The sequence below is a fragment of the Pelodiscus sinensis genome, chromosome 2 (genome assembly GCF_049634645.1).
Source record: "Pelodiscus sinensis isolate JC-2024 chromosome 2, ASM4963464v1, whole genome shotgun sequence".
Taxonomy (NCBI): Eukaryota; Metazoa; Chordata; order Testudines; family Trionychidae; genus Pelodiscus; species Pelodiscus sinensis.
The window spans coordinates 201418007-201441867 of NC_134712.1; the positions used below are offsets into that span (position 1 = coordinate 201418007).

Consider the following 23861-nt stretch of genomic DNA (forward strand, 5'->3'; position numbering starts at 1 on the left):
TGAATTTCCATCTGGCAGGATAACAGGTAGGCTAAGGAGTGTTCACCTGTCATCACAACACATACACTATACTCCTAGGCTACGTCTACACTGGCCCCTTTTCCGGAAGGGGCATGTAAATTTCAGCAGTCGTCGTAGGGAAATCCGCGGGGGATTTAAATATCCCCCGCGGCATTTAAATAAAAATGTCCGCCGCTTTTTTCCGGCTTTTAAAAAAGCCGGAAAAGAGCGTCTAGACTGGCCCCGATCCTCCGGAAAAAGCGCCTTTTTCCGGAGGCTCTTATTCTTACTTTGAAGTAAGAATAAGAACCTCCGGAAAAGGGCACTTTTTCCGGAGGATCGGGGCCAGTCTAGACGCTCTTTTCCGGCTTTTTTAAAAGCCGGAAAAAAGCGGCGGACATTTTTATTTAAATGCCGCGGGGGATATTTAAATCCCCCGCGGATTTCCCTACGACGACTGCTGAAATTTACATGCCCCTTCCGGAAAAGGGGCCAGTGTAGATGTAGCCCTATGGTAAACACAATGTTGCTTCATTCTAAGCATCCAGGTCCCTGTCTCCTACCTAAGCCCCAGTACAATCTACAAATCAGGGGAAGACAGGCACTCCTCCGCCTAGTTCCTGTGTGGGGCCTAATCTGGAAAAAGTGCCCACATGCTGCCTACCAGATGAGGTCTTTTTCAAAATCTGGCTGAAGAAGGTGGTAGTGTTCTGCATTGCAAATTTTAATTCGCTTTGTGGACCCGGATCCTATTGATTGCCTAAAAATTGCCATGATAAAATACTCAAGAGATGGCACATTAACAGTAAACACACTGTATGTAGCCATTGAAATGTGGGATTATTGAAGCAGAGGCAATTGCATTTGTTTCAGTATCTGGAGCTGACATACCCAAATCTGCGTACTATCAATAAAGCTACTGGGTAAATATGGCTCACACCAAAATATTTATCCACAATCTGCCTTTAAAAGAGTAAAATAGGGCCTAATTTTCCTTCAGTACATATGCCCAACTCCTGTGGATGGCAAATAAATCTACTTTTGTCTAGCAAATGTAGAGCATGGCCCATTTTACAACCTTGTGAACCGAAACATGGTTAAGGGCTCACTTTTCCTACCAAGGTCAGAGACATCATGGGGTCCCTGAAGCAACATAGGTCCCTTATGCTAGCTTTGCAGGGTACCAAGACAATCAGCAAGAAATCTGGCTCTCCCCCTCCCTCTCCCAGTTTTCATTTTTCTCTGCTCTAGGGATGTTAAAATGTGTTTATTTTTGTAAATGTGTAATTGCTGAAATGTCCAGCTTTTAAGCCAGGTCCCCACACGCACCAGCTCCCGCCTGCCCACCCCCCATGCTGTTGCATCTGTATCAGAGGCAGCAACATGGGGATGGGACAGGCAGTGCTTGGAGGGAGGCAGTTTTTAAACTGGCTCCCTGCGTGTACAGGTTCCCACGTAGGACTGGCCTTTGGGAAGGGAGAGTGAGGTGGTTGCCTTGAGCCCTGAGCATACAAGGCCCTGCACTCTCTGGTCCCCATGCTGCCCAGCTCCCGGCCCTGCCCACCTGGCCAGAAGCCGTGAGGGTCAGCGTGCTGCCGGGGGCCCCGCACACTCTTTGGCCGGGCCTCCTTCCACCTGCCCCTCCCCCCCATACTGCCTCTATATTGGAGGCAGCAGGGGAAAGGGGCAAGCGGCTCCATCAGGTTCAGTACACACAGGGAGCCAGCTCCTGGCTCTTCTACCCTCCCCACCTCTGATACAAAGGTTTCTTGTAACTGTTAGGATTAACCCGAGGGGCCCAGCCTCATTGGTTAATCGTGTAAATATCTACACATTCACATCCCTACTCTGCTGAGCTGTAGACTTAGAAGAGAGAGATCCTCCACATTCTCTACAAAGTACTTTATTTCTAATTAGGAATTATAAACTGTTCTTAGCAATTAACAGAGGATCTTCTTAGGAAAGGAACTGCTGACAGTGATGGGTAAATAGCAAAACATTTAGAGACTTTTTTTGGAATAAACTTCCAAATGTGTGGGTGTTTATCTAAACCTCTTTGTTTAAAATCAGGATGGAACTCACATAAAATTGCTGGTATTCCTTGATTGTTACTAAGTTGTAACCACAATGAATAACATGAGGAAGATTATTCCCAGCAATTCCATTTTTGGTCCAAAGTAAAATCATGGTGTGCAGTCACATGCCAAAACAAACAAAAAGCTTTTTGAACCTTAGGGAAAATTTGGCTGTGGTTTCCATGAAGTTTTGGATGAAAGCTCAGGTTGATTCTTTATTTTTCTAAATTCTTCTTTAAACTGAATAAAAAATACACTGCTCGCTACGGATCAAATGACAGACAAAAGCAAATGTAATAACGTTTCTCCATATAGCAGAGGACTTTCTTCTTCAGTCCATTAAGGTATAATAAAAGGGTGCTCAGCACCACCAGCAGCCCCATGGTTCAGCTTTGTGCCCCCCTCCCAGTTCTCCCACCCACTGGCAGGCACCGCTGATCAGTTAGTTCCTCCTTCTCCCTCGCAGGGCCTCCCACGATCATCTGTTCTGCAGCATGCAGGAAGCACTGCGAGTGGAGGGGAGAGAGATGGGGAGAGGCAGAGGCAGGAAAAGGCAGGGCCGGAGTTGGAACTTAGGAGAAAGGAAGGAGTGGAGACAGGGCCTGAGACAGAGCAAGAATTGAGCACCACCAGGGAATTTAGCACCTCTGCCTGTGTAGACACTTCATGGAGTCCACTCACACAGATCAGATTTCAGGATTTTCAAAAAAAGTGAAAGGTGAGTGAGATAATGTTTTATTAGTTCAATTTCTGTTGGTGAAAGTATAACCACCACCAGGTGAATTTGAACCTAGGATCTCTGAAGCAGAGAATAAGAGCTTCTACCCTCTGAGCTAAAAGCCAGCTGGCTCCCAGTCCACACTATAGAGATCTCTTGGCCTTAACTGTTGATGTGGTCTAGGTACCACTTGCATTGCTCAGTAACCACATTAGGGGTATGTCTAGACTACATGGCTCTGTCGACGGAGCCATGTAAAGTAGTTTACTCGGCATAGTCAACGCAGTGGGGATTATTTCGTGAAACGAGGTTTACTGGAGCGGTTGATAAAGGCTTCCCTTGTTGACCGCACCGCATCTAGACAGCCGCGCTGTGCCAGATCAGCTGATCATCGGCACAGCATGGAGGCCATTTTTATTTTAATGAAGCGGGAATTATTTAAATCCCCGCTTCTTTGACTATGCCAAGTAAACTACTTTACATGGCTCCATCAATGGAACTATGTAGTCTAGACATACCCTAGGTGTGTGGGATACAAAAGGTATAAGCTTTTGAGCTACATAAAGCTCTTAGGTGTTACAACTGAATACAAGATGCAACAGATTGGTTAACATGTCAATAACACATTCTAAGGCACTGTTCAAGGGAAAGTGGTCCATTAACACCTCTGAAGACATAGGACAACCCCTACAACAGGACAAAAACCAGCCTAAGGAATTTAAACAAATACCTTCCATTAAAATTAATGTCTTCTTTGGAAATAGCAACCTTTATCTTGGTCTACACTAAGGAGTTATTTCGAAATAACTCCCCTTATTTCGAAATTACATGCGGAGCATCCACATTGCCAAGTCTGTTATTTCAAAATAAGGAGCTGGTTATTTTGAAATAACTCCTGCTTTTCACGAGGAATAGTTATTTTGAAACAGCAGTAGCATGGATGTGCCACTGCTGCTATTTCAAAATAACTAGTCCCCAGAGTAAGTAATTACTCCCCAGTGCTTCCTGGAGTTCTAAGTTGAAGTAGCGTGTCCACATTACGTAAGCCTGCCTAGGACTAATTTCGAGGCTTCCCTGTAGTGTGGACACACTATTTTGAAATAAGTTATTTCGAAATAATTTCCTGGTGTAGACATGCCCTTTAGATGGCAACCTTCTTTGATGAAGGACCATGTCTACTGGCCAAACATACTGCCATGCCTATTTAAAAATGAAAAAGAGAAAGAGAAAGAGAAACAGAAAAAGTAAAGTAACATTACTGGCCAGGACCTTCTGTACATAGGTAAAATTTCTGTGTCATCAGGAGGATTTTCTGAGTAAAACCCATACACATATTACATTCAGGCTCTAAATATGTTTTCAGTTCATCACAAAGGATGAATGTTGTACTGATCTTCTGGTGCAATTCTTTAGATAGTTTAATTGCATAGAAAAACTACAGAGAAAGAGAAATAAGAGGAGCAAAAGGTAAGTGACAGATTATAGAATATTATCAGCAATGGGAGAGACCCACGATGGGTGTCAAACAGCTCAGCCTCAATGGTTGTTCTCCAACTTCTTTAAAAAAAAATACAATGGACTTGATCCTGTGAAAGAAGGAGTGTTCCATGGAAGTACCAAGAGTCAATGGAAGTTGAAAGCACTCAGAATCTCTGAAAGGGTGTTTGGCACTTCGCATGTTCATGCTGATCCTCTTTAGAAGGCTTAGGTGGTAATATTTTGTTACCATCTTGCAGTGCTATTGAAAACATCAAGACAAAGCCAATACAACAAAATGATCGCTGCAGAAGACTTTCTGGTCAGTTTAAAAACAACAAATAGGATTATGGCACCTTAGAGACTAACAAATATATATATATATAGAGAGAGAGAGAGAGAGAGAGAGAGAGAGAGAGCAGGTTTCTGAAGAAGTGAGTTTTGCCCACGAAAGCCCATGATACTATATATATATTTGTTAGTCTCTACGGGCGTGTCTACACAGCAGGGCAAAAGTTGAATTGAGATACACAACTTCAGCTACACCAATTGCGTAGCTGAAGTTGAAATAGTTTAATTCGGCTTTTGGCGCTGTCTACACAGCAGGAAGTTGAAGGAAGAACATTCCTCCTTCAACTTCCCTTACTCCTCGTGAAATGGGGGTTACCATGAGTCAGAGTAAGAAGTCCTCCAGCTCGACATTATTTCTAAATGAAAGTTTGTAGTGTAGATGCGCACTATGTTATTTTGGAATAAAATTAGTTATTCTGAAATAACGCTCCTGTGTAGACGTACCCTAAGGTGCCACAGGACTACTTGTTGTTTTTAAAGTTCCAGACTAACACAGCTACCCTTCTGAGACAGTGTATCTCTTTGTGATGAGAACATAATTAGACCCAGACCAGTCATCTCCATACAGCAAGCAGGCTGGATCAGGTATCGATGTTTATAAAAATTCAAAATAATTAATTGCATCAGGCTCTTCTAAGATCCTTCAGTCTTATCTTTTTCAATTCTTTCCCTTTTTAAAATGTTCAGGACAGATTTCTTCAAAATTTCACAAAGAGTGGACTCCAAACAGGACTGGATTTACACCTTACACACCATTCAGCACAGCATCTTCAGTACCCTCCCTCCCCCTGCCTATGGCTGACCTCTATGTCTTCCATAACAAAATACACTTTTACCCACCTTTAAATTTTAGGCTCCTATAGAAAGCTGGCACCCCTAGGCACATGCCTACTGTGCTTAACTGGAAATCAGCCATCACCCCAATAAATAGAGGCACTATCTTGTGGAACATTTCCCATTCTGTTTACAGTTACATGGATCAGTTCTCCTCTCATTTAAAACTAAGTGGCACATTTTCCTCTCAGTGACATCTCTGTGGGAATTTACATCATTGGTCTCCAGACTTTTTAAGTATGAGATCACTTTTTGAGTTTAAATGCAATTCACAATCTACCTCAAACCCAAACACCCTTGCCCCGCATTCTTCATGCCCCTGCTCTGAGGCCCTGCCCCTGCTCACTCCATCCTCCTTCCCTCCCCCATTCTCCCTCCCTTCCATCAGCCAGGGGCAGAGGGTTAGGGCACAGACTCTGGTCTTAGGCTAAGGGATTTGGAGTGTGAGAGGGGCTCTGAGCTAAGCCTGGGGCTGGGAGTTGAGGTGCAGGAGGAGGATCAGGGTATAGGCTTTATAAGAGAGTTTGGGTCCAGGGGCTCAGGGCTAGGGCAGGGGTTTGGGGTGCAGGAGAGAGATCATTACTGGGGCAGGGGCTCAGGATGCTGGCTCCAGCTCGACATTACTTACCTCAGGTGGCTCCTGGGTGGTAATACAGTGAGGCTAAGACAGGTTCACCCCTGCCCTAGCCCTGTACCACTCTCAAAAGCAGCCAGCAAATTCCCTCCATCCCAAACCCTGTTGTACCATCTCCTGCATTCTGTGGGGATAGAATACTGGGTGGGAAAGGAGGCACCCTGACCTAAGCACCCCACCTCTCCCTTCCCTGCTCTGCACAGGAAGGCTCCCGGGGAGCGGGGGGAGCAGCTCCCAGGCAAAGGACACGAGATGCACATCAGTGGGGAGAGGGGCAGCTGAAGTGCTGCGCTTGATAACCTCTTGGCCAAACCAGTCAGGATCACCTGTCACAGGCTCTGAGGTTTACCAGTATATCCCGATCTACTGGTTAGTGACCACTGATTTACATAGAAAAGTAATGTTTTCAAATGATTTAATGCATGGTAGCTACTTTTAATGTGATTTCGGATCTGGAAACAGGAGAATTAGCATCAAATGACTAAATGAGTACTTTATGAATACACTTGGAGACCTTGTGCCTTAGGATTTTAAAAGCCAACATGGAAGCAAAGCAGTAGCTTTGATATCAATCAGCCTAAAGATGGCTCTCTTTGAGTATCTGAGTTTAAAGACAGATAAGAGAGAACTATTTTGGTAAATTTTATTTTTGTATTATTTTTATTTTCACAAAATGTTATTCATAATTTGGGCAATAATGACAGATCAGCCATTTCCTGGCATTTAATGATCCTCTACGGCTATTGAGGGCCAAAGGCAAATCCATCCAGTGACTGAATGTCAGGAAATGCACAACTAGACATCATAATTATTAATACAAATAATGTAAAATTATTAACTGAATGTAAAGTATTTACTCTCTTAGCCTATTTTTTTCTTTTTTTCCATAATAGTATCTTCCTAGCTACTAGAGATTGGCACTGCAATCACTGAGAAAACAGGATTGTGAACTGAATGTTGTATACTAGTTCAGATTTTTAGCCTATCTTGCTCTTTTCAGTTACTATTCTTTATTCTGAGAATTATGCTTAATAACATCAAGGCTCTGTTGTGCCATCTGGTGATATTTTATTGAATTGCATTTGAAATATTTGGCTTATTGCAATGAAACCTAATTTAAATAAATGTTCAATGTATTCTTACTGAAATTTATACTTTGAAAAATAAGGTTTCTATTAGGGATGTCAACATGTAGTTGATTATATGATTTACTGATAAACCTAAGCTTATTGGTTAATCTTGTTGACTATGCGCATTTCCCTTATCCTGCCGCTCCCCCTCATCGCCCCCCTGCCGCCTCTGTATCAGGTGCCCATGAGGAGTTGACTTTAAACAGGCTCCCCACAATTATTAGATCCGCCTGCCCTCCCACACCTCCCACCCTGAGCTGCTGTCTCTGGTAGAGCAGCAACAGCACAAAGAGTGAGGGGGACAGGCTGGAGCTGATATACATGGAGACCCAGCTTGCAAGCCAGCCTATTGGCTCTGCAGATCTGCCTGCTCTCCCCCTTGCTGCCTCCTACAGAGGAAGGAGGTGCAGGCGACACTGCGGAGCTGGTACTGGGGGAAACAGCTTTTAACTGGGAACTGGACAGGGGAGGCTGCAGTGAAGCAGTCTCTGTCAGTGGCAGGCCTGAGCTCCCTGTGGACAGAGGCTGCTCCGCATCCCATGGAGCAGCCTCTGTCCGTGGGGAACTTGGACCCCCCGGGATAGGGTCTGCTGCAACCCTGCAGTGCTGCCTCTGTATCAGGTAGGTAGCTGGTTTGCATGGAAAGATGGGTTTTAAACTGGCTTCCCTTGTGGACTGGCTCCTGCCTGCCTCCCTGCACTGCACAGAGGCAGCAGCACGGGATGGCAAGGAGCTCCCTGGAAGTGGGGCCAGGAGTGCACTAGCTGCTAGTCCCACCTCGGGGGACTATCAAATAGACGTGTAACCACTAAGAGTTCATGCGGTTATACGACAATTCTATTACACGATAGTTAACACCCCTAGTTTCTATTAGAAAAATGTTTTTTCTAAATATCATTCTATTTTTATTTATATTACTTTATGTAATCAGTACTGATTTCACATTTTCTCTGAAATTTCAGATCAAGTAGCAGTGCAGTTTATTAGTCTAAAAATAAGAATTTATGGCAGTGTTCAGCTGCGATTTTGCTATATATGTTTAATGCCTTTTACTGAGCAATTTCATGTATATTTCAAGTGCAGTTTTTCCTCAAGACTCCATAAAAATGACCCAATGGGGTTCTGTAATTACAGACCAAACTAAATTGTTATAGATAAAAACATTTTTTCTGTCAGCCCTGCCAATTTAACCTAACATCTGAAAGTCTTACTGTGTCAAGTTTTCATACTCCTACATCTATAGCAGTAATAAAGAATGTCACGATATATTTGCCTTCTTTACTTGATGCCATGTTGTAAGCTAATATTGTCTTACCTTCATCCTATATTCACCCAGTGAATGTGTTCTGATGATGCAGTGCTTGTACTTTCATATAAGGATTTAAGAATGCTGTTTAATCATTTTTTAAAAATAGCTTTAGTTAAACAGGTGTATTTAGATTAGGCCTTTCCTATTATTCTTATTCTGGACAAAATGATTTTTGTTTTCTCTGATTTGCCATCAGGCTCTATATTTATGGTTAACAAAGGCCTCTGCAAATGGCTCTGATAGTCTTTATTGGAATGCCCAGTAGTGCACCTGTGTTCCTTTATTGAGTTAAGTATTTTCTTCCCAGCTCCTTTACTTTTAATATGAGCTTAATAAATGTTTAAGAATTGCCTGTTTTGTGTACACATTAAGCTAAGTCCATGGCAACAGAACCCCAAATGCAAATTGCTCTTGTTCCTACACGAGAACTGTAGCAAATAACCAATCCCTCGTCCTACCCGGCCCACAATTTCAAAACCCCAATTTTAGAACACTAGCTTGTATTCTGCTAGCCTGAGTTTATTGACCCAGGCTCAGAAGCTTGGTCCCATAGGCTCAAAAACTACATGAAGACATACGATGGGAGACCTCAAGTTCCAGGTCCCTCTCTGCCAGATGAAGAGATTTGAACAAGGATTGTTTCTCTTTCTGGTGAGTAACCTACCCACTGGACTTAACAACATTCTGATGTGGAAGAGTCCCTCAGTCTCTCCTGTTGGAGCTGTTCCAGTTTAATTAAACTGAATAAATAAAAATTAATTGGGCCAGAAAACTGTTATAATGACTCTATAGCATAGTGGTAAAGGAATTCCTGAGAGAGGTAGTAGAGCCCTGTTCAAATCCCTTCTTCTCACCAGATAAAGGAGAGACTTCCACATAGTGGGTGAATTAATCACTAGGTAAAGGACGAGGTTATAATGGAGGTCCTTCTTGCACTCTCCCTCTTGCAAGTTCACACTCCATTTTGTATGAACTCGCATGTATCGGTCCCAATCTAGTCGGAGTGCAGTGCTTAGATGCAGTCTAACAGAGGGGGCCTAACATAAGACTCAGACGGTTGAATGCCTATCTATCAACTGTTCTGTAAATGGCTTTGGGGCTTAGGAAAGAGACAGACACTTAGATGAACCTGGGAAAACTTTTACTGTAAAAACGTAGGGTTAAGTAACAGCCAAGCTAGATCTCTGTAGATCACAATAGTGCCGTGGTCACCAACCAGTAGATCGCGATCTACCGGTAGATCTCGGAGGCTCTAAGAGTAGCTCTTGAGCCCTCTCTGAACTGCGCACCTGCACACAGTACATTTACATTAGATTTCCTCATTTGAGGAGCAGCTACTCACCGAGCAACAGCACAGGTGAGTAGCTGCGAGGAATGGTGGGAATATTTTTTTAAAGTAGCAGTATAAGGATTGGGGATAGCAAGTGATGGAGAGGAGGAGAATAGAAAGGGCGGGGCTTGAAGGAAGGGGCGGGGCGGTAGATCTTGGCTTGGTCTGTCATTTAAAAAGTGATCTTGGGTGTAAAAAGGTTGGAGACCACTGCAATAGTGCCTATAAACAGGAATTAGGCACATAAGTACCTTTGTAGATCTCATCTTCAGTTACTTCACTTTCTCTGTTTCTTCTCCACTATGAATTAAACCAGATTCCTTTCCATAACTTTTCATAGAATCATAGAATACTAGAACTGGAAGTGACCTTAAGAAATCATCAAGTCCCGTCCCCAGTCAGTTCCTTTTTTTTTTTTGCTCAACAGGTTTTGCTGCTATTTTGTGGGGGGGGGGGGGGGAAGGGGGAAAGGGGGAAAGGGTTTTTCAAAAATCAAAAAGGGGGCGTGAAGTTTGGGAACCACGGATCTAGATCATTGGTGGGCAACCTGCAGCCCAAAACCATCATGTGGCTTATTGGGATTCTAAGTGTGGCCTACATGACATTTTGTTTACCATTGCCCCCACGCAGGGCTGCCAGATTTGTCTGGTTTCAAAATGCACATTTTTCTCCTACCAGTATTACTAAAGTGGCATGTAAAGCAAGTACACATGAAGTCAGGTGCATGCTGATTGTACATAACATTGACTGTGAGAGCCATACACTTGCTCTGCATCCAATCAAAGAGCTGCTCTGGTTCAATTGGCAGACCCTGCAAATCCTAGGTATGTAAGCACAAGTAGCAAAACTACCCATCCTGGAAGACCATCTTAGTTATGACAGTCTTGTGGTCTATTGAGATGAAGGACAACCACTCATGTGGCCCACTCACTAGTCTAAAATGCCCGTCTAAATCATACCTGATATATGTTTGCCTAACCTGCTGTTAGATATCTCCAATGATGGAGATTCCACAACCTCCCTAAGCAATTTATTCCGGAGTTTAACCACCCTGACAGTTAGGAACTTTTTCCTACTGTACAATCTAAAGCTGTGTCTAGAGTGGAAATTAGGTCCAGGCTGTTTCCTGCAGCTCCCCTTGGCTGGAAACAGCAAACTAAAGCCAATAGGAGCTAGAAGGCAGCATGGCTATGGTGCTTTTAAATAAACAAAGTGGTGCAGGCCCATTAGCAGCTTTTCCAAAGCGAGCCCATGGCCCACTTAGAAGAACACTGTGCCTGGGGGAGGAAGAAGCAGAACCCCTTGGGTCCGGGGCAGAGAGAGGTGAGGAAGGCTGAAAATACAGGTGGAAAAGTAGGGCAGGCCATGCCTTCACTCCTCACCCCCTCCTCCTAGATCCTTTCCCTTGCCTAGTGCAGGCAAAGCTTGCTCCCGGCCACCCTGGTACAAAAGGTTGGGCTGTTTGGACTGTGAAAACATTCTGGCAGCACCTACAGCCCTTGCTCTCCAGGTCCTGCAGCCCCCTTAGCTTGGGGACAAACGGCAGTTGCAGCCATTCTGATTATCAGCCTTGGACCATGAGGAATCACTGTGTACACAACATGACCTGGTCAGCACAACATCCTCACAGTGGAGGCTGTTGTGGCAGTGAACCTTCCAGGGCCCACCCAACATTTATCTGGGGGTCACCAGCATCATTTGTCTTGTGAGGATCCTCTGAGCTTGGAACTCAAGTATTAATGGCAGGTGACAATAGATAAAAAATAACAAGGAAAGATGAAAGGGTCAAAGATAAAAATAAGGAACCTGAAGGGGACGATGTGCAGAGAAACTGGGACAATGCCACTGCTCCTCCAAGGTGGGAAGGAAGCCAGTGGAGATAGCCCAGAACTCTGCCCAGAGACCAGAGCAAAGACAGGAAAGGAAATAGGTCCCATAGGTGCCAAGAAACACCTCAATCAACATCTTCTCCTTGGTGGATAGACCAGTGTTTCTCAACCTTTTTTCATAAAGTTACCCCTTACAAAAAATAAGTATTCCCTTTAAAAAAAATAAGTACCCCCCAGTACCTACGGGTTTCAGACACACACTTTTTTTTTGTCTACCATTGTAACGTATGTGTTTAAAAACTTAATCGTAGTTTGGCAGCCAATTAAACATTTTGGTGTAAAAAGTACAAAAATAATAAAGTGCTATAAATTTTTTTTTAAAAAAATTACGTTTTCTCCAAATGTTAGCTGTGTTGACGTACCCCCCAGACTTCTCTCGAACACCCCTGAGGACACTGGCACCCCTGGTAGAGAAACACTCTTATAGATGGCCCTGCTGGCCATCGCTCAGAGGATGCTGAGGAGGAGGTCCCTGGCTTTGTGGCCCTGGACAGGATGTACAGTATAGAGACAGAAGCTTCAGGAGTAGCCCAATTTGCACAGAAAAAAAACCAACAAATGGTCCGGCAGCACTTCACAGACTAACAAAACATGTCGCTGGGATCAGGAGCTGTCCTGGGCACAGCCCACTGCAGCCAAACAAGCAGAAGGGAGACCCCGAGTAGCTGCTGCAAACTGGTGCGATTGAAGTGGGCACGCGCCAGGGTCTCCCTCCCACCCACGAAAAGGAGAGACCCCGGGGAGCAGCTTGTGCGCCCCCGCGCATGCGTAGAGCGGCTGGGGACAGACATGGGGCCGCGCAGGGCAGACTGGCCAGGAGCCCGGCGCCCCATCACAGCAACCAAAGCTGCACATGCGCGGACCCCAGCGGGATCCCCTCGGCCCGGGAAAGCCGCTCCTTCCGGGGTAACCCAGGCACGTGCTGCTGTCAGAGCAGCCGGACAGCTCACGAGGCAGGCCCCGCCCCCACACGCTCGCTCCGCCCGGCCAGTGCAGTGCGCAGCTACTACCCCCGAGAGCCCGAGCACGCGCCAGACGTTTCTGTGGAAGTGGTGAAGACACACACAACATGGCCGCCTCGCTTAACCCTTCCTTCCGGAGAGAAACGTCACTTCCCCTGCCCGCTGACCATGACGGGGATCCGCGTGACCTCTTTATAGCGCGCCGGAGAGGCGCCCGCGCGCCCCATGCGGTTGGCCCCGGGCGGACGGTTGTCGAGGAAACATGGCGGCGACCGTGGAGCCACCGGACTCGGCCGCCCAGCCGCTGCCCTGCCCGGAGATCCCGTCCTTCGCCGCTGCCTGCCGCCTGGTGCGGAGCCGCTACTCCTGCCTGGTGGTGGCGCCGCATCGGAGGCACATCGCGCTGTCGCCGCGGTACCTGCACCGGAAACGCACCGGGATCCGCGACCAGCTGGACGCCGAGCTGCTGAGATACTCGGAGAGGTGCGGCCGCGCCCTGGGGAGCCGCGGACACAAACCCGCCCCCGCCCCCCGCCGAGCGCGCGGAGAGGGGCGAGCTCCCTATGTCCGCCCCTCCCCCGGCCCCGCACGTGAGACCCACCTATGGCGTCCAGCCAGCCGGGTTCCCGTCCTCCCACCCCGGGCCCCGTGTCCCTCGGGCCTCCCTCGGCAAGCGGGGCATGCACCTGAACGGGGAGGAAAGGTCCCTCCCCCCCATCGAGTTTCGGGCTGAGCTTGTGCACCCGGCGTTGTTCAGCAATAGTGAAAAACGTGTCTTTCCTCTCCCTGTGTAGCCTCAACGGTGTGCCAGTGGCTTATGATCATATCAGAGTAGTGGGGGAATTGGGTGACATCTATGATGACCAAGGATTCATCCATTTTAACATTGAAGCAGATTTTGTCATTTTCACGCCGAAGAAAGGGAAAAAGCTTGTGGTATGTAAAAACGCTTCTATTTTTATGTATATTTTTAATAAGTAAATCTTAATGTAACTATTAAGTAGATTGAACAACTGAATTTAAAGAGGTACTGTTATGGTTGGTAGACAAATACTGAACTACTTTGCCTCTGTTCTTGAATCTGTTTTTCCTGCTAAATTACCATTTGTAAGTACAGTACACTTCTGATAATCTGGCACCTTTGGGACCTAGGTGGTGCTGGATTATCAAATATGCTGTAATACCAGGAGGTTCTAAAAGGGGGCATACTCCCAACCCAATGCCCATTCCCTCCCCCTCCCCCCACCCACACACCTTATGCTCAGGAGCTGCTGGTACAGCCACGCATCTCCCTCCAGGTGTTGGGGCACATGCACTGAGCCGCCGGCTTTTCAATGAGCTGGCCATAACACCGTGCACAACCCAGTCCCCGTCCCCTTTTCTTCCTCAGAGCCAAACACCTCCCTTCCCTGCTGTCATCCAATGCCCCTTCTCCTCCAACCTTATGTCCGGGTACCGAAGCAGCTGCCTGTGCTCAGCAGCCGTCTGCTAGCACGTGCAGGCTGGACGCTGTGTGTGCTGGGGACCATGAGTGGAACAGTGAGGGTCACAGCGGCCTGGCCGTGAGAGTGGCTGACCTGAGCAGTTCTGACTCCAGTTGATGCCGAACTGTCAGGAGTGCCGAACTATCAGGAGTTCCAGACTAATGTAGTTTTACTGTATAACGTATGTAGCAGTGCGAATCCCACAATATCAGAGACACAAGGTGAATGATAGTATCCTTTTCAGGTCAGTTTCTGCTGTTGAGATAAGATTTCAAGCTACAGTAAAACTCCAATAGTCCGGCACTCCTGATAGTCCGGCATCAAAATGGCAAGAGCCTAGTGACTGAGCTTCGGCAAAAAATGAGTCACAAGGTAACAGCGGCGGCAGCTAAACTGATTGAAAAGGGTAAAAAGGGGTTAAAAAAACTAAAACACTACAGTATACTGTATACAGTATGTACAATAAAAAGAGTTAAGAACACTTTATATACAGTATATAATGTATACAGTATATACATAACCAGCGTATAGTACCTCCTGATACTCCGGCATATTTGATAATCCGGCACCACCTAGGTCCCATAGGTTCCGGATTATTGGAAGTCTACTGTATATGGCTCTTAAGGTCTAGAAAAAGTTACAGTTAAATACAGGGTAAAACACAGTTCAGCATAAATAGTTGTGATAGGACCCATGGATCTTGAAAACATCTAGAAGAAATATTTCCTTAGCCTTCTTTTCTGAAGTTCAGTCTGCTCTGTGCTCATTGTCAGAAGCAAGTCTGCACAGACCTGCACCAAACATTGCCAGAATAACAGATGTAAATCCTGCAGCCATATCTCCACTGCTACAACGGTCAACACCCATCACAACTCACCTTTCAAGATCCAAGACCTTACTCGGGCCTATCACAAATAGGGATGTGAGTGGTTAACTGGTAAGCATCACCCTTAGCAAGTGATGCTTACTGATTATGGTTAACTGGTGGGGGCTGGAGCAGCCCCCATCTGCCAATGGCCTGGCTTGGGCTCGCTGCATGCAGGGGAGCTCCAGCCTGGCGGGAGCAGCCCCCAGTTGTGTCGGAGGGGGGCCACTGGAGCTCCAGCCTGGCGGGAGCAGCCCCCAGTTGTGTCGGAGGGGGGCCACTGAAGCCCAGCTGCAGAAGACGGGTGCATCCCGTTTAATCAGTTAACTGGTTACATTTAACTGGTTAACTAAGTCAATAGGATTTTACATTCCTAATCACAACATGTGCTGTACTTCGTCCAGTGCACTCATTGACCCTATTAGAACGATGTGGGTGAAGGCAGTCACTATGGTCTAAAACCGTAGTCACCAACCAGTAGATCTTGGGGCCTTTCACAGGTGATCCTGACAGGTTTGGTTAGGAGGCAGTCAAATACCAGCACTTCATCTTCCCCTCTCAGGACTACCGTGCTGCTCCTGCCCTCTGCCTTGGAGCTGTCCCCCATCCCTGGGAGCCGCTTGTTGTGCAGAGCACAGGGTGCTGATGTCAGGGTGCTCCTCCCTGTACCCTGCAGGGGGGGGGGCAGGGATGGAGAGAGTTCGCTGGCTGCTTTTGGGAGTGGTGCTGGGCCAGGGTATGGGTGAGCCTGCCTTAGCCCCAGGCACCACCACCCAGGAGCCACCTGTGGTAGGCGATGCCCAGCTGGAGCCTGCATTCAGAAGCCCGGCTCCAGTCCTGAAACCCTACACCCCAGACCTTTGCCCTAGCCCTGACTCCCCCTGCACTCAAACTTCCTCCCAGAGTCTGCACCTCAGCTCCCTGCCCCAGGCTCAGCCCCTCCCTCATCCAGATCCTTTAGCCCAAGATCAGTGTCCACATCCCCCTACCCTGTACTCCAGATCTCTGCCCCCAGCCTAATAAAAGTGGGTGAGGGAGGGAGGATGGAGTGAGCACAGGGACGGGGCCTCGGAGAAGGGGTGGAAAGGAGGCAGGTCAAGCGTATTTGGGTTTGAGGTAGATCCTGGATTGCACTTAAATTCAAAAAGTGATCTAATGCTTACAAAGGTTGGAGACCACTCTTTTAGAATTAACTCTCACAGGAAAAAACCAAAACATCACATCATCTGTGAGTGAACACTTTTCATAAACCAGTCATTCTGTAGGTGACCTATCCATCCTCATCCTCAAAGGAAACTTGCATTGCACTTTCCACCAAAAACCTAGGAACTCAAATTTATAACTTTGCTAGACACTAAAAATCATGGTCTTAATAAAGACTGGATTTATGGTTTATTACAGCTGTCTGTAAACCTGTTTTTTGTCCTATGATTGCTGGGGTGCTAATAGGCCACTTCACCTTAAATGGTCTCGTATGATACATGCTACCTACTTCTGCTGAACTATCTGTTGAATCTTGTATTTAGTTGTGACAGTTATAGTATTTTCCCCAGATGTGAAGAGAATCTCTGAGCAGGTCTACACTTAAAACTGCACTTATGCAGCTGCATCACTGTCACCTTAAGTCAGGATTTCCCAACCTATGATTCGGGACCCAAATATGAGTCGCCATTACATTTCAAAAGGGTCGCCAGGTGTCTCCTCAGTTGGCTCTTATGGAGCCATTCACACATTTTTTGAATTGCCCTGGGTCACCAAGTCTTCCTGAATTGTCAAAATGGGTCCCCATCTGTAAAAGGTTGGGAACCGCTAACTTAAGTGAAGACCCTCCTATGCCAATGGGAGAAACTGTCCTGTCAACATAGTGCTGCCACACTGGGAATTAGTTAAGCAGAGCTGTGTCTCTGATGTATATTTTTCACACCCCTGAATGATGTAGTTATGTTGATATAAGCCTGTAGTGTAGACTTAGCATCTGTGTAGCTCAAAAGCTTGTTTCACCAACAGACTCACCAGGCAGATGAAAGGTGCTGGCTGGGGGCACGCTGCGCCTGTCTAAGACTTCCCCAGCTCTGAGTATCTTACTTCCCAGGTGAACTTTAGGGAGGGTAGATGGGGCCTGTAGCTCCCTTCCCGCCATTCAAATGGAATCATTATTGGCTGTTCCCCTTCATCAGGGAGTGAGAGAAAAGGGCACAGTTTGCTGCATTCCTCACTCTGGCTGGCGAGCCTAGGAGGCAGATGAACATGCATCTCTCCCCCTGCTGTGTCTGCTGGAGCTACAGCAGCCACAGAGAGGTGTTTCTCACCTGCCCCTTAGCTGCTGTGGTGAGAAAAGGCTGAGCTAGTCCTCTCTCCCTGGGGCAGCCTGCATACTGAACCTCTCAACTTGACCCCAGAGCAGTGATTCAAATGAAGCTTGTACATTTTCACTTTATTTTCCAAAAACCAAAAATTAAGTTAAGTACCTTAGTGTAATGCTAGGTAAATCTTCTAGTATTTTATTAACATTGTGTTCTACCTTTGATAGTTTTGATAGTCTACTTCATGAATTTTAATGATAAAGATACAATCTTACAGAACATAGGAAAAATTCTGCTCTTAGGCCACTGTACATATCAATGGGGAGATTATGTAGAGCAAAGATTCTCAATCTGTTTACAACTGTAGGCCCCATATGCAGCTCTCTGTTATGGGGCCAGCATCCATTTAATATATGTATACCTGAATATTTATCAAAAAATTCAATTAGTATTTATCATCACAGCAGTATAATAGCATCCTTCATTTCAAGCCTAAAATAAGTCAAACATCAATTGTTGAAGTTATTAATTAATTGTAAGAGTGACATGGTGTATTGCCATCCTCACTTCTGCTCTGCTGCTGGCAATGTGACTGGGCTGAATGCCCAGAGAGGATAGGTGCAGATCCTGCCTTCAAAGATGGAAAGCTCTGTCTAATTTGGAGTGCCCCCCCAATCCTTCTCCAGACTGCCCCCCACATCACCTATGCTTATTGGGACTGTTACCCCAGAATCCATTTCCCACCCACAGCATTAGGCTGGCACACATCTGCTCTAGAGAGACTGGGTACTAGGGATGTTAGATATCATGTAATTGAATAGTCGTGTAACTGCATGAATTCTTATCAGCCTGGGGAGCCACCTGTGACCCCACACTGCTGCCTCTGTACCAGAGAGAGCAGCATGGAGTGGCAGGCAGGAGCTGGTCCCTGAGGGGATCCAGTCTAAAAACCAGACTAGCTGCCTGCTGCCTCCATGCTGCTGCCTCTGCCTCCTAACAGATGTAGGGATGTAAAATTTCAATTATTTGGCTAATCGAATTGTCAATGCAATTTGCATTGACTACTTGATTAGTCAATAAGGGCAATTCCTCCTTTGAAGTGTAGCAACAACCCCAGGGCTGGTCCCAGCTGACCCTGGATTGCACACGGCATTTCTAAGCGACAGCACCACATGCAGCCCGGGTCTGGCCCCACGCTCCAAGCAGCACTGCTGCTTTGAAGCATCTGTTCCTCTTTCCCCTCTCCTTGCTGCGTCTTTCTGGGGCAAGCGACTAGTCTGTCGACTGTCCAATTACCATTTGGAAGAACGCTTGTGTAGCTGTTTTATGTTAATGGAGAGAGCTCTCCTGTCAACAACATAAAACCAGCTCAACAAGTGGTGGTAGCTGTGTTGCTAGGAGAATATCTCCCAGCGACATAGATCTGTCTTCACCAGTGGATATTTTTGGTTAAACTTATATCATTGAAGGAGTGTCTTTTTCACACTCCTGACTAGGGATGTTAAGGAGTAGTCAGTTAAAGGGTTACCTGGTAAGCATCACTCTTAGCAGGTGATGCTTATGGGTAATAATTAACTGGTACCTAGGAGTAGCCTCCCCACCCATGGCAGCCCCAGACTTGCCGAGTCTGCACGTGCCGCTGTTAGCTCCCAGCCTACGCAGTCTGGAAGCCAGAGGAGTGGCAGGGGAAGCCGCAGCGGCTGCTATGCAGGGGCCAGGAACAACTGGGCTGGTGCAGCCTCTGCCTGTGGTGGGGGGCTGTCCTAGCCCAACCCCCACAGGTTGGGGGGGTGCTTCAGCCTGGCTGCAGTGCCCCGTCCACCCCACATCCTCTTTTTTCGGTTAAACACAGTGGCAGCATTGCGTTTATCCATTTAACCAATTAAATGGGATTGTATAACCCTGCTGCTGAGTGATAAGACTTTTGCTGACATAAGTACTCTAGTGTAGGCTTAATTCTGTATTTTTAATTTTAAATACTTAGCAACAGTTTTTAAAATGTGACTTCCATTTGTACAAGTACTAAACCCATTTATCATATTCTATGTGTGAACTTTCTTATTTACAATAATCTTCACAAAAATTTACAGGATGTGCAAAAATGAATCTCTTAATGTTGTGAACCTTAAATGTAGTATAGTCTTACATGGTTTTCTTTTCTTTTCCAGGGTGTGATCAATAAAGTGGCCCCTAGCCATATTGGCTGTCTGATACATGGGTGTTTCAATGCTTCCATCCCTAAACCTAATCAAATGTCAGCTGTAGAGTGGCAAGATCTTGGGTTAAAAACAGGAGATAAGCTGGAATTTGAAGTATTGCATTTAGATTCTGATGCTGCTGGAGTGTTTTTCATTCGGGGAAGACTGAATAAAGACAGGTACAGTGCTGTATTAGATGATTTTTTCAGGCTGAGCTGATTTAGTTGATTTATTTAAAAATATAAAGCTTAAAATCAGTGTATTGTCATAACTCATATTTTTTCCCATGTGAGAGATTTATAGCTATATAGAAAGCATATTCTATTAGGTTAGATTTTAAAATCTGTTGTTAAAGTACCCATGCAGGGTCCGACCAATTGTCCATTTATCCCATTCTCCTGTGTAATGGGCCTGTGTAATGTAGTGTCATGTTTCTGAGAGAATGAACAGAACAGGGCAATTTTGAGTGACCTATCCCTTGGCATCCACTCCTGGCTTCTGATAGTTGGACATTTAAGGGCATCTTCTGGACTTCACAACCTCCCATAACAAGTTTCGCAGGTTGACTATTAGCCATGTATAAAGTGCGTCCTTACATATTAAACTTGTTGTCTATTAATTTAATTAGGTGGTCCTGGTTTTTGTATTACGTGAACTGGTAAATACTACCTTCCTATTCACTTTCTCCATACCATTCATGATTTTATAGCCCTCTATCAGATCCTGCACATAGTCATATTTTCTAATTAGAGTAGAGTGTCTCTAGTGTTTCTTCTTATGAAAACTGTTCCATACCCCTAATAATTGTTGTTACTTTTCTATGAATCTTTTACAATTCTAGCATATCTTTTTTTGAGATGAAGCAACTAGAACTTCATGCAGTATTCAAGGTGTGAGCAAATCATGGGTTTATATAGTGGCATTATATTTTGTCATTTGTGTTCCTTTCCTAATGGTTCCTAATGTTTTGTTAGCTTTTTGGACTAGGGATGTAAGCGACTAGTCGACTATCCAATAAGCAGGGCTTGACAAACAATGTAATCTACTCGCCACAGGCGAGTAGATTACATCCCGGAAGAGCCAGCGCAGAGCGCAGAACTGCGCAGTTGGCAAGCAGGGCTCGCCGCCGCTCGGCAAGCCCTGCCGATAAGCATATGCATATGGATTCTCTGGTCTAGCAGCATATGTTTATCAGATAGTTGAATAGTGACTCAGCCCCCCCATCCCTTGCTGTCTCTATCAGAGAGAGGTAGTGAAGGGGAAGCAGGAGCCAGGGCTAGGGGGAGCCAGCTTAAAAGCCAGTTCCCCCCCCCAGCACCATCTCTGAGGGGGACAGGATAGGCAGAGGCATAGCAGGGACTGAAGGCAGAACCACAGGAGCTAACTCTGCTGCAGCTCCACAGTTTCCCCTGCTTATCGACTAGTAGATGGAAGTTGATTAAAAACACTTTAACATCCCTATTTTGGTCTGTTGCTGCACTTAGAGCAAATATTTTCAGAGAACTATCCATGTTGACTCCAAAATCTTTTTTTTTTTTTTTTTTTTTTTTGTGAACAGCTAATGTAGACCCCCTAATTTTTTGTATGTTGTTGGGATTATTTTTTCCAATGTGCATTACTTTCATCTTCCATTTTGTTGCATGGTCTCCCAGCTCTGTAGGGTCCTTTTTAGTTAGTTTTGGACATAACTGTTTTGAGTAATATGGTATCTTTTGCAACTTTTGCCACTTCACTGTTTATTCCTTTTCCAGATCACGTGTAAATATGTTAAAACAACACAGACCCCATTCCAGGTCTATGGTGGTCTGATGATTTATTTACTATTTTTCATGTTTGGAGACTATGTAAAAGTAGATTAATCCAAAATGTTAAAAATATTTTTTAAAATCAAAGGTTTTCAATGTAAGTAATGTGACCTGCATATCACTCACTACGTGCAATTATAAAATGTCTTGTATGATGTCCAGATTAATTTATAAACAATATTTATGTGCAGTATGAGTTTTTAAGTTTATCATGGTTATAAATCATTTACCTAAACTGACCAGAGATAATCTGATCTGTCAGGTAAAAACATATTTCACCTTCTATAAATATTATTTTTTGAGCAATTTTTCAAAGCAGATTTTCATGGTTTAACATTTGTACTCATAGGAGAACTTACTTGGATTCAGAGCCAGGGAAGTTCAGCATGCAGTTTTGTATTTAGTACTTTTTTTATACATATGACTTCATAACTTCAGCAGGTGCCTTGTAGATAGACTATGTGGAATTTGAAAAAAGTAATTGTCTCTAGGCATCTTCATAACTACATTTGCAACTGTTGTATTTGGATTCTGAAGTTTCATTAATTCACTTTTTCATCAATATGGTTTCTCCCTTATCTTATAAGCATAGTGGTCTCTTCTTGACTACAGAAGTAGTGATTTAAAGTATTAGGTTATAACTTGTCAGGTATATTAAATTCCTCGAGGATGAAAGCTTGATAGTTTAGCTTCATTCCCATGGCAGATAGTGAGTCAGAAGAATTAAGCATATCCTGTGTTACCTAATACTGATCATCTGTGTAGTCTTGCTCCAGGTATTTACATGCTCTTAATTTATGTGTTAAAGTTACCTGGTGTGTATTTGTCTAAATAGAATACTGGATCAGAGAACTACATACAAAGGAAAAATAATCAGAATACACCGAAGTGGTGGATAATACTTATCGGAGGAATTGAAATTTAAGAACAAATGCTAATTCTTTAACAGAATAAAGACTAACCAAGTGTATTGGAAATTGGACAAGTATTAATGGATCATAAGTTCCTTGTTACTAAAAGACCTTAGTCTTTTTTGTTTATTGTATCGCAGTGGGGCTTAGCACAACTACTAGTCTTCTGTTATGTACTCCATGTAATTACAGGTTGAAACTCTCTTAACTGGGATTCTCTGGTCCAGCATCACCCATGGTCCTGCATGGATGTTGGAGGACCAGAGAGTCCTGGAGGAGGGCCAGTGGTAAGGATCCCTACAGGGCAGTGGGCTGCCTGCAGGGAGCTGACAGTGCGGCCACTCAGCATATGACAGCGGGGCTGCCTAGCAGAGTTGGGAGACCTGGCGCATGCACAGCTGCCCGGGAAGCCCCTGCGCACAGTACGCAGGACTGCTCACGATGCACAGGACTGCTCACGGAGACAGAGCATGCACGGCTGCTCAGGAAGTGGTTGCCCAGGGAGCCCCTGCATGTGCGGCTGCCTGGAGCCCCACACAAAATCCCTCATCCAGGACCAGTCAGGTCCTGAGGGTGCCAGACAAGGGAGGTCCAACCTGTATTGTATTTCAGCAAAGCTTAACATCATGAAGTGTTCAGTATCTATAGAGATCTCATTTTGTAAACTCTTGCTTATTTTGTTTGTTTCCTCACAGTGTGCATCCTAAATATCCTGAAACAGTACCTGCAGATACAAACAGCAGAGATGAAATACCAAAGAAAAAACTTAAAAGAGCAAGAAAGAATTCTGAGTTGGAAAATGACACAGAGCCTACAGACAATGCAGATACTACTGTGGTGGAAGATGCAGAGGAGAATGGTCCTGATACAGTAAATGGATATTATGATAAAAAGCCAAAGAAGAAAAAACATAAGCAGGAAGAGCAGAAATCTGTATTTTATGAAAGTGACTGTAGTGGTTATCCAAGTGACCATAAAAAGGTTAAGAAAAAGAAAAGAAAACATTGTGATATAGATGAAGAGAGCGAATTGTCTCAATTGTCACAAGAACCCAAAGCCAAAAAGAGAAGGAAATTACAAATGGACTGAAGAGTCCAAAAGTGCAGTGCTTAAATGTAAGATTCTCATCTTCTTCCAGAAGTTCTTAATAAACTTCCAATAAAATAATATTTTCAGTTTGCGTACTTCCAATGTTATTTATTACAATAGTATATAGAGGTTCCAATCAGGATCATTGCTAAGCAATGTTTATATGCTCATACCAATGTTTTCTCTATATTTTTCCATCTAGGTGCAGAATAAATTGTGTTATGTGCACCAAAGCATGTGCTGATCTGCACCACCAGTAGAAACACATGCTGTGAGTGCTCTGCCAATCAGCTGGGTGGCATCTCACGCTGTCTGGGGCGATTGCCCAAGCACTCAGGTTTCAAGGAAGACTGGCTCATACTATAGGTGATGCCTATAGTCAGCATAGGTGATGCCTCTTAGGCCAGGTCTATACTAGACCCAGAAGGTCAGCTTAAGGTACACAACTCCAGCTACATAAATAATATAGTTGGAGTCGACATACCTTATGTAGAGGTT

General features: G+C 45.0%; 1 protein-coding gene across 1 annotated transcript; it reads left to right on the plus strand.

The window, feature by feature from the left end:
• The first annotated feature begins 12860 nt into the window (after positions 1 to 12860).
• On the plus strand, positions 12861 to 23458 carry POLR1F (RNA polymerase I subunit F). Its single transcript, XM_075922242.1, has 4 exons — positions 12861 to 13191; positions 13503 to 13644; positions 19529 to 19737; positions 22970 to 23458. The coding sequence occupies exons 1-4, from the start codon at positions 12971 to 12973 to the stop codon at positions 23361 to 23363; spliced, it is 966 nt and encodes a 321-aa protein (XP_075778357.1). The 5' UTR covers positions 12861 to 12970; the 3' UTR covers positions 23364 to 23458.
• Positions 23459 to 23861: the final 403 nt, after the last annotated feature.

Bases quoted from the DNA above. Each gene is read 5' to 3' on its own strand.
- POLR1F (XM_075922242.1), top strand. From the start codon at position 12,971: ATGGCGGCGACCGTGGAGCCACCGGACTCGGCCGCCCAGCCGCTGCCC. The intron at 13,192-13,502 runs GTGCGGCCGCGC...CTCCCTGTGTAG, and splicing joins CTGCTGAGATACTCGGAGAG to CCTCAACGGTGTGCCAGTGG. The intron at 19,738-22,969 runs GTACAGTGCTGT...GTTTCCTCACAG, and splicing joins GGAAGACTGAATAAAGACAG to TGTGCATCCTAAATATCCTG.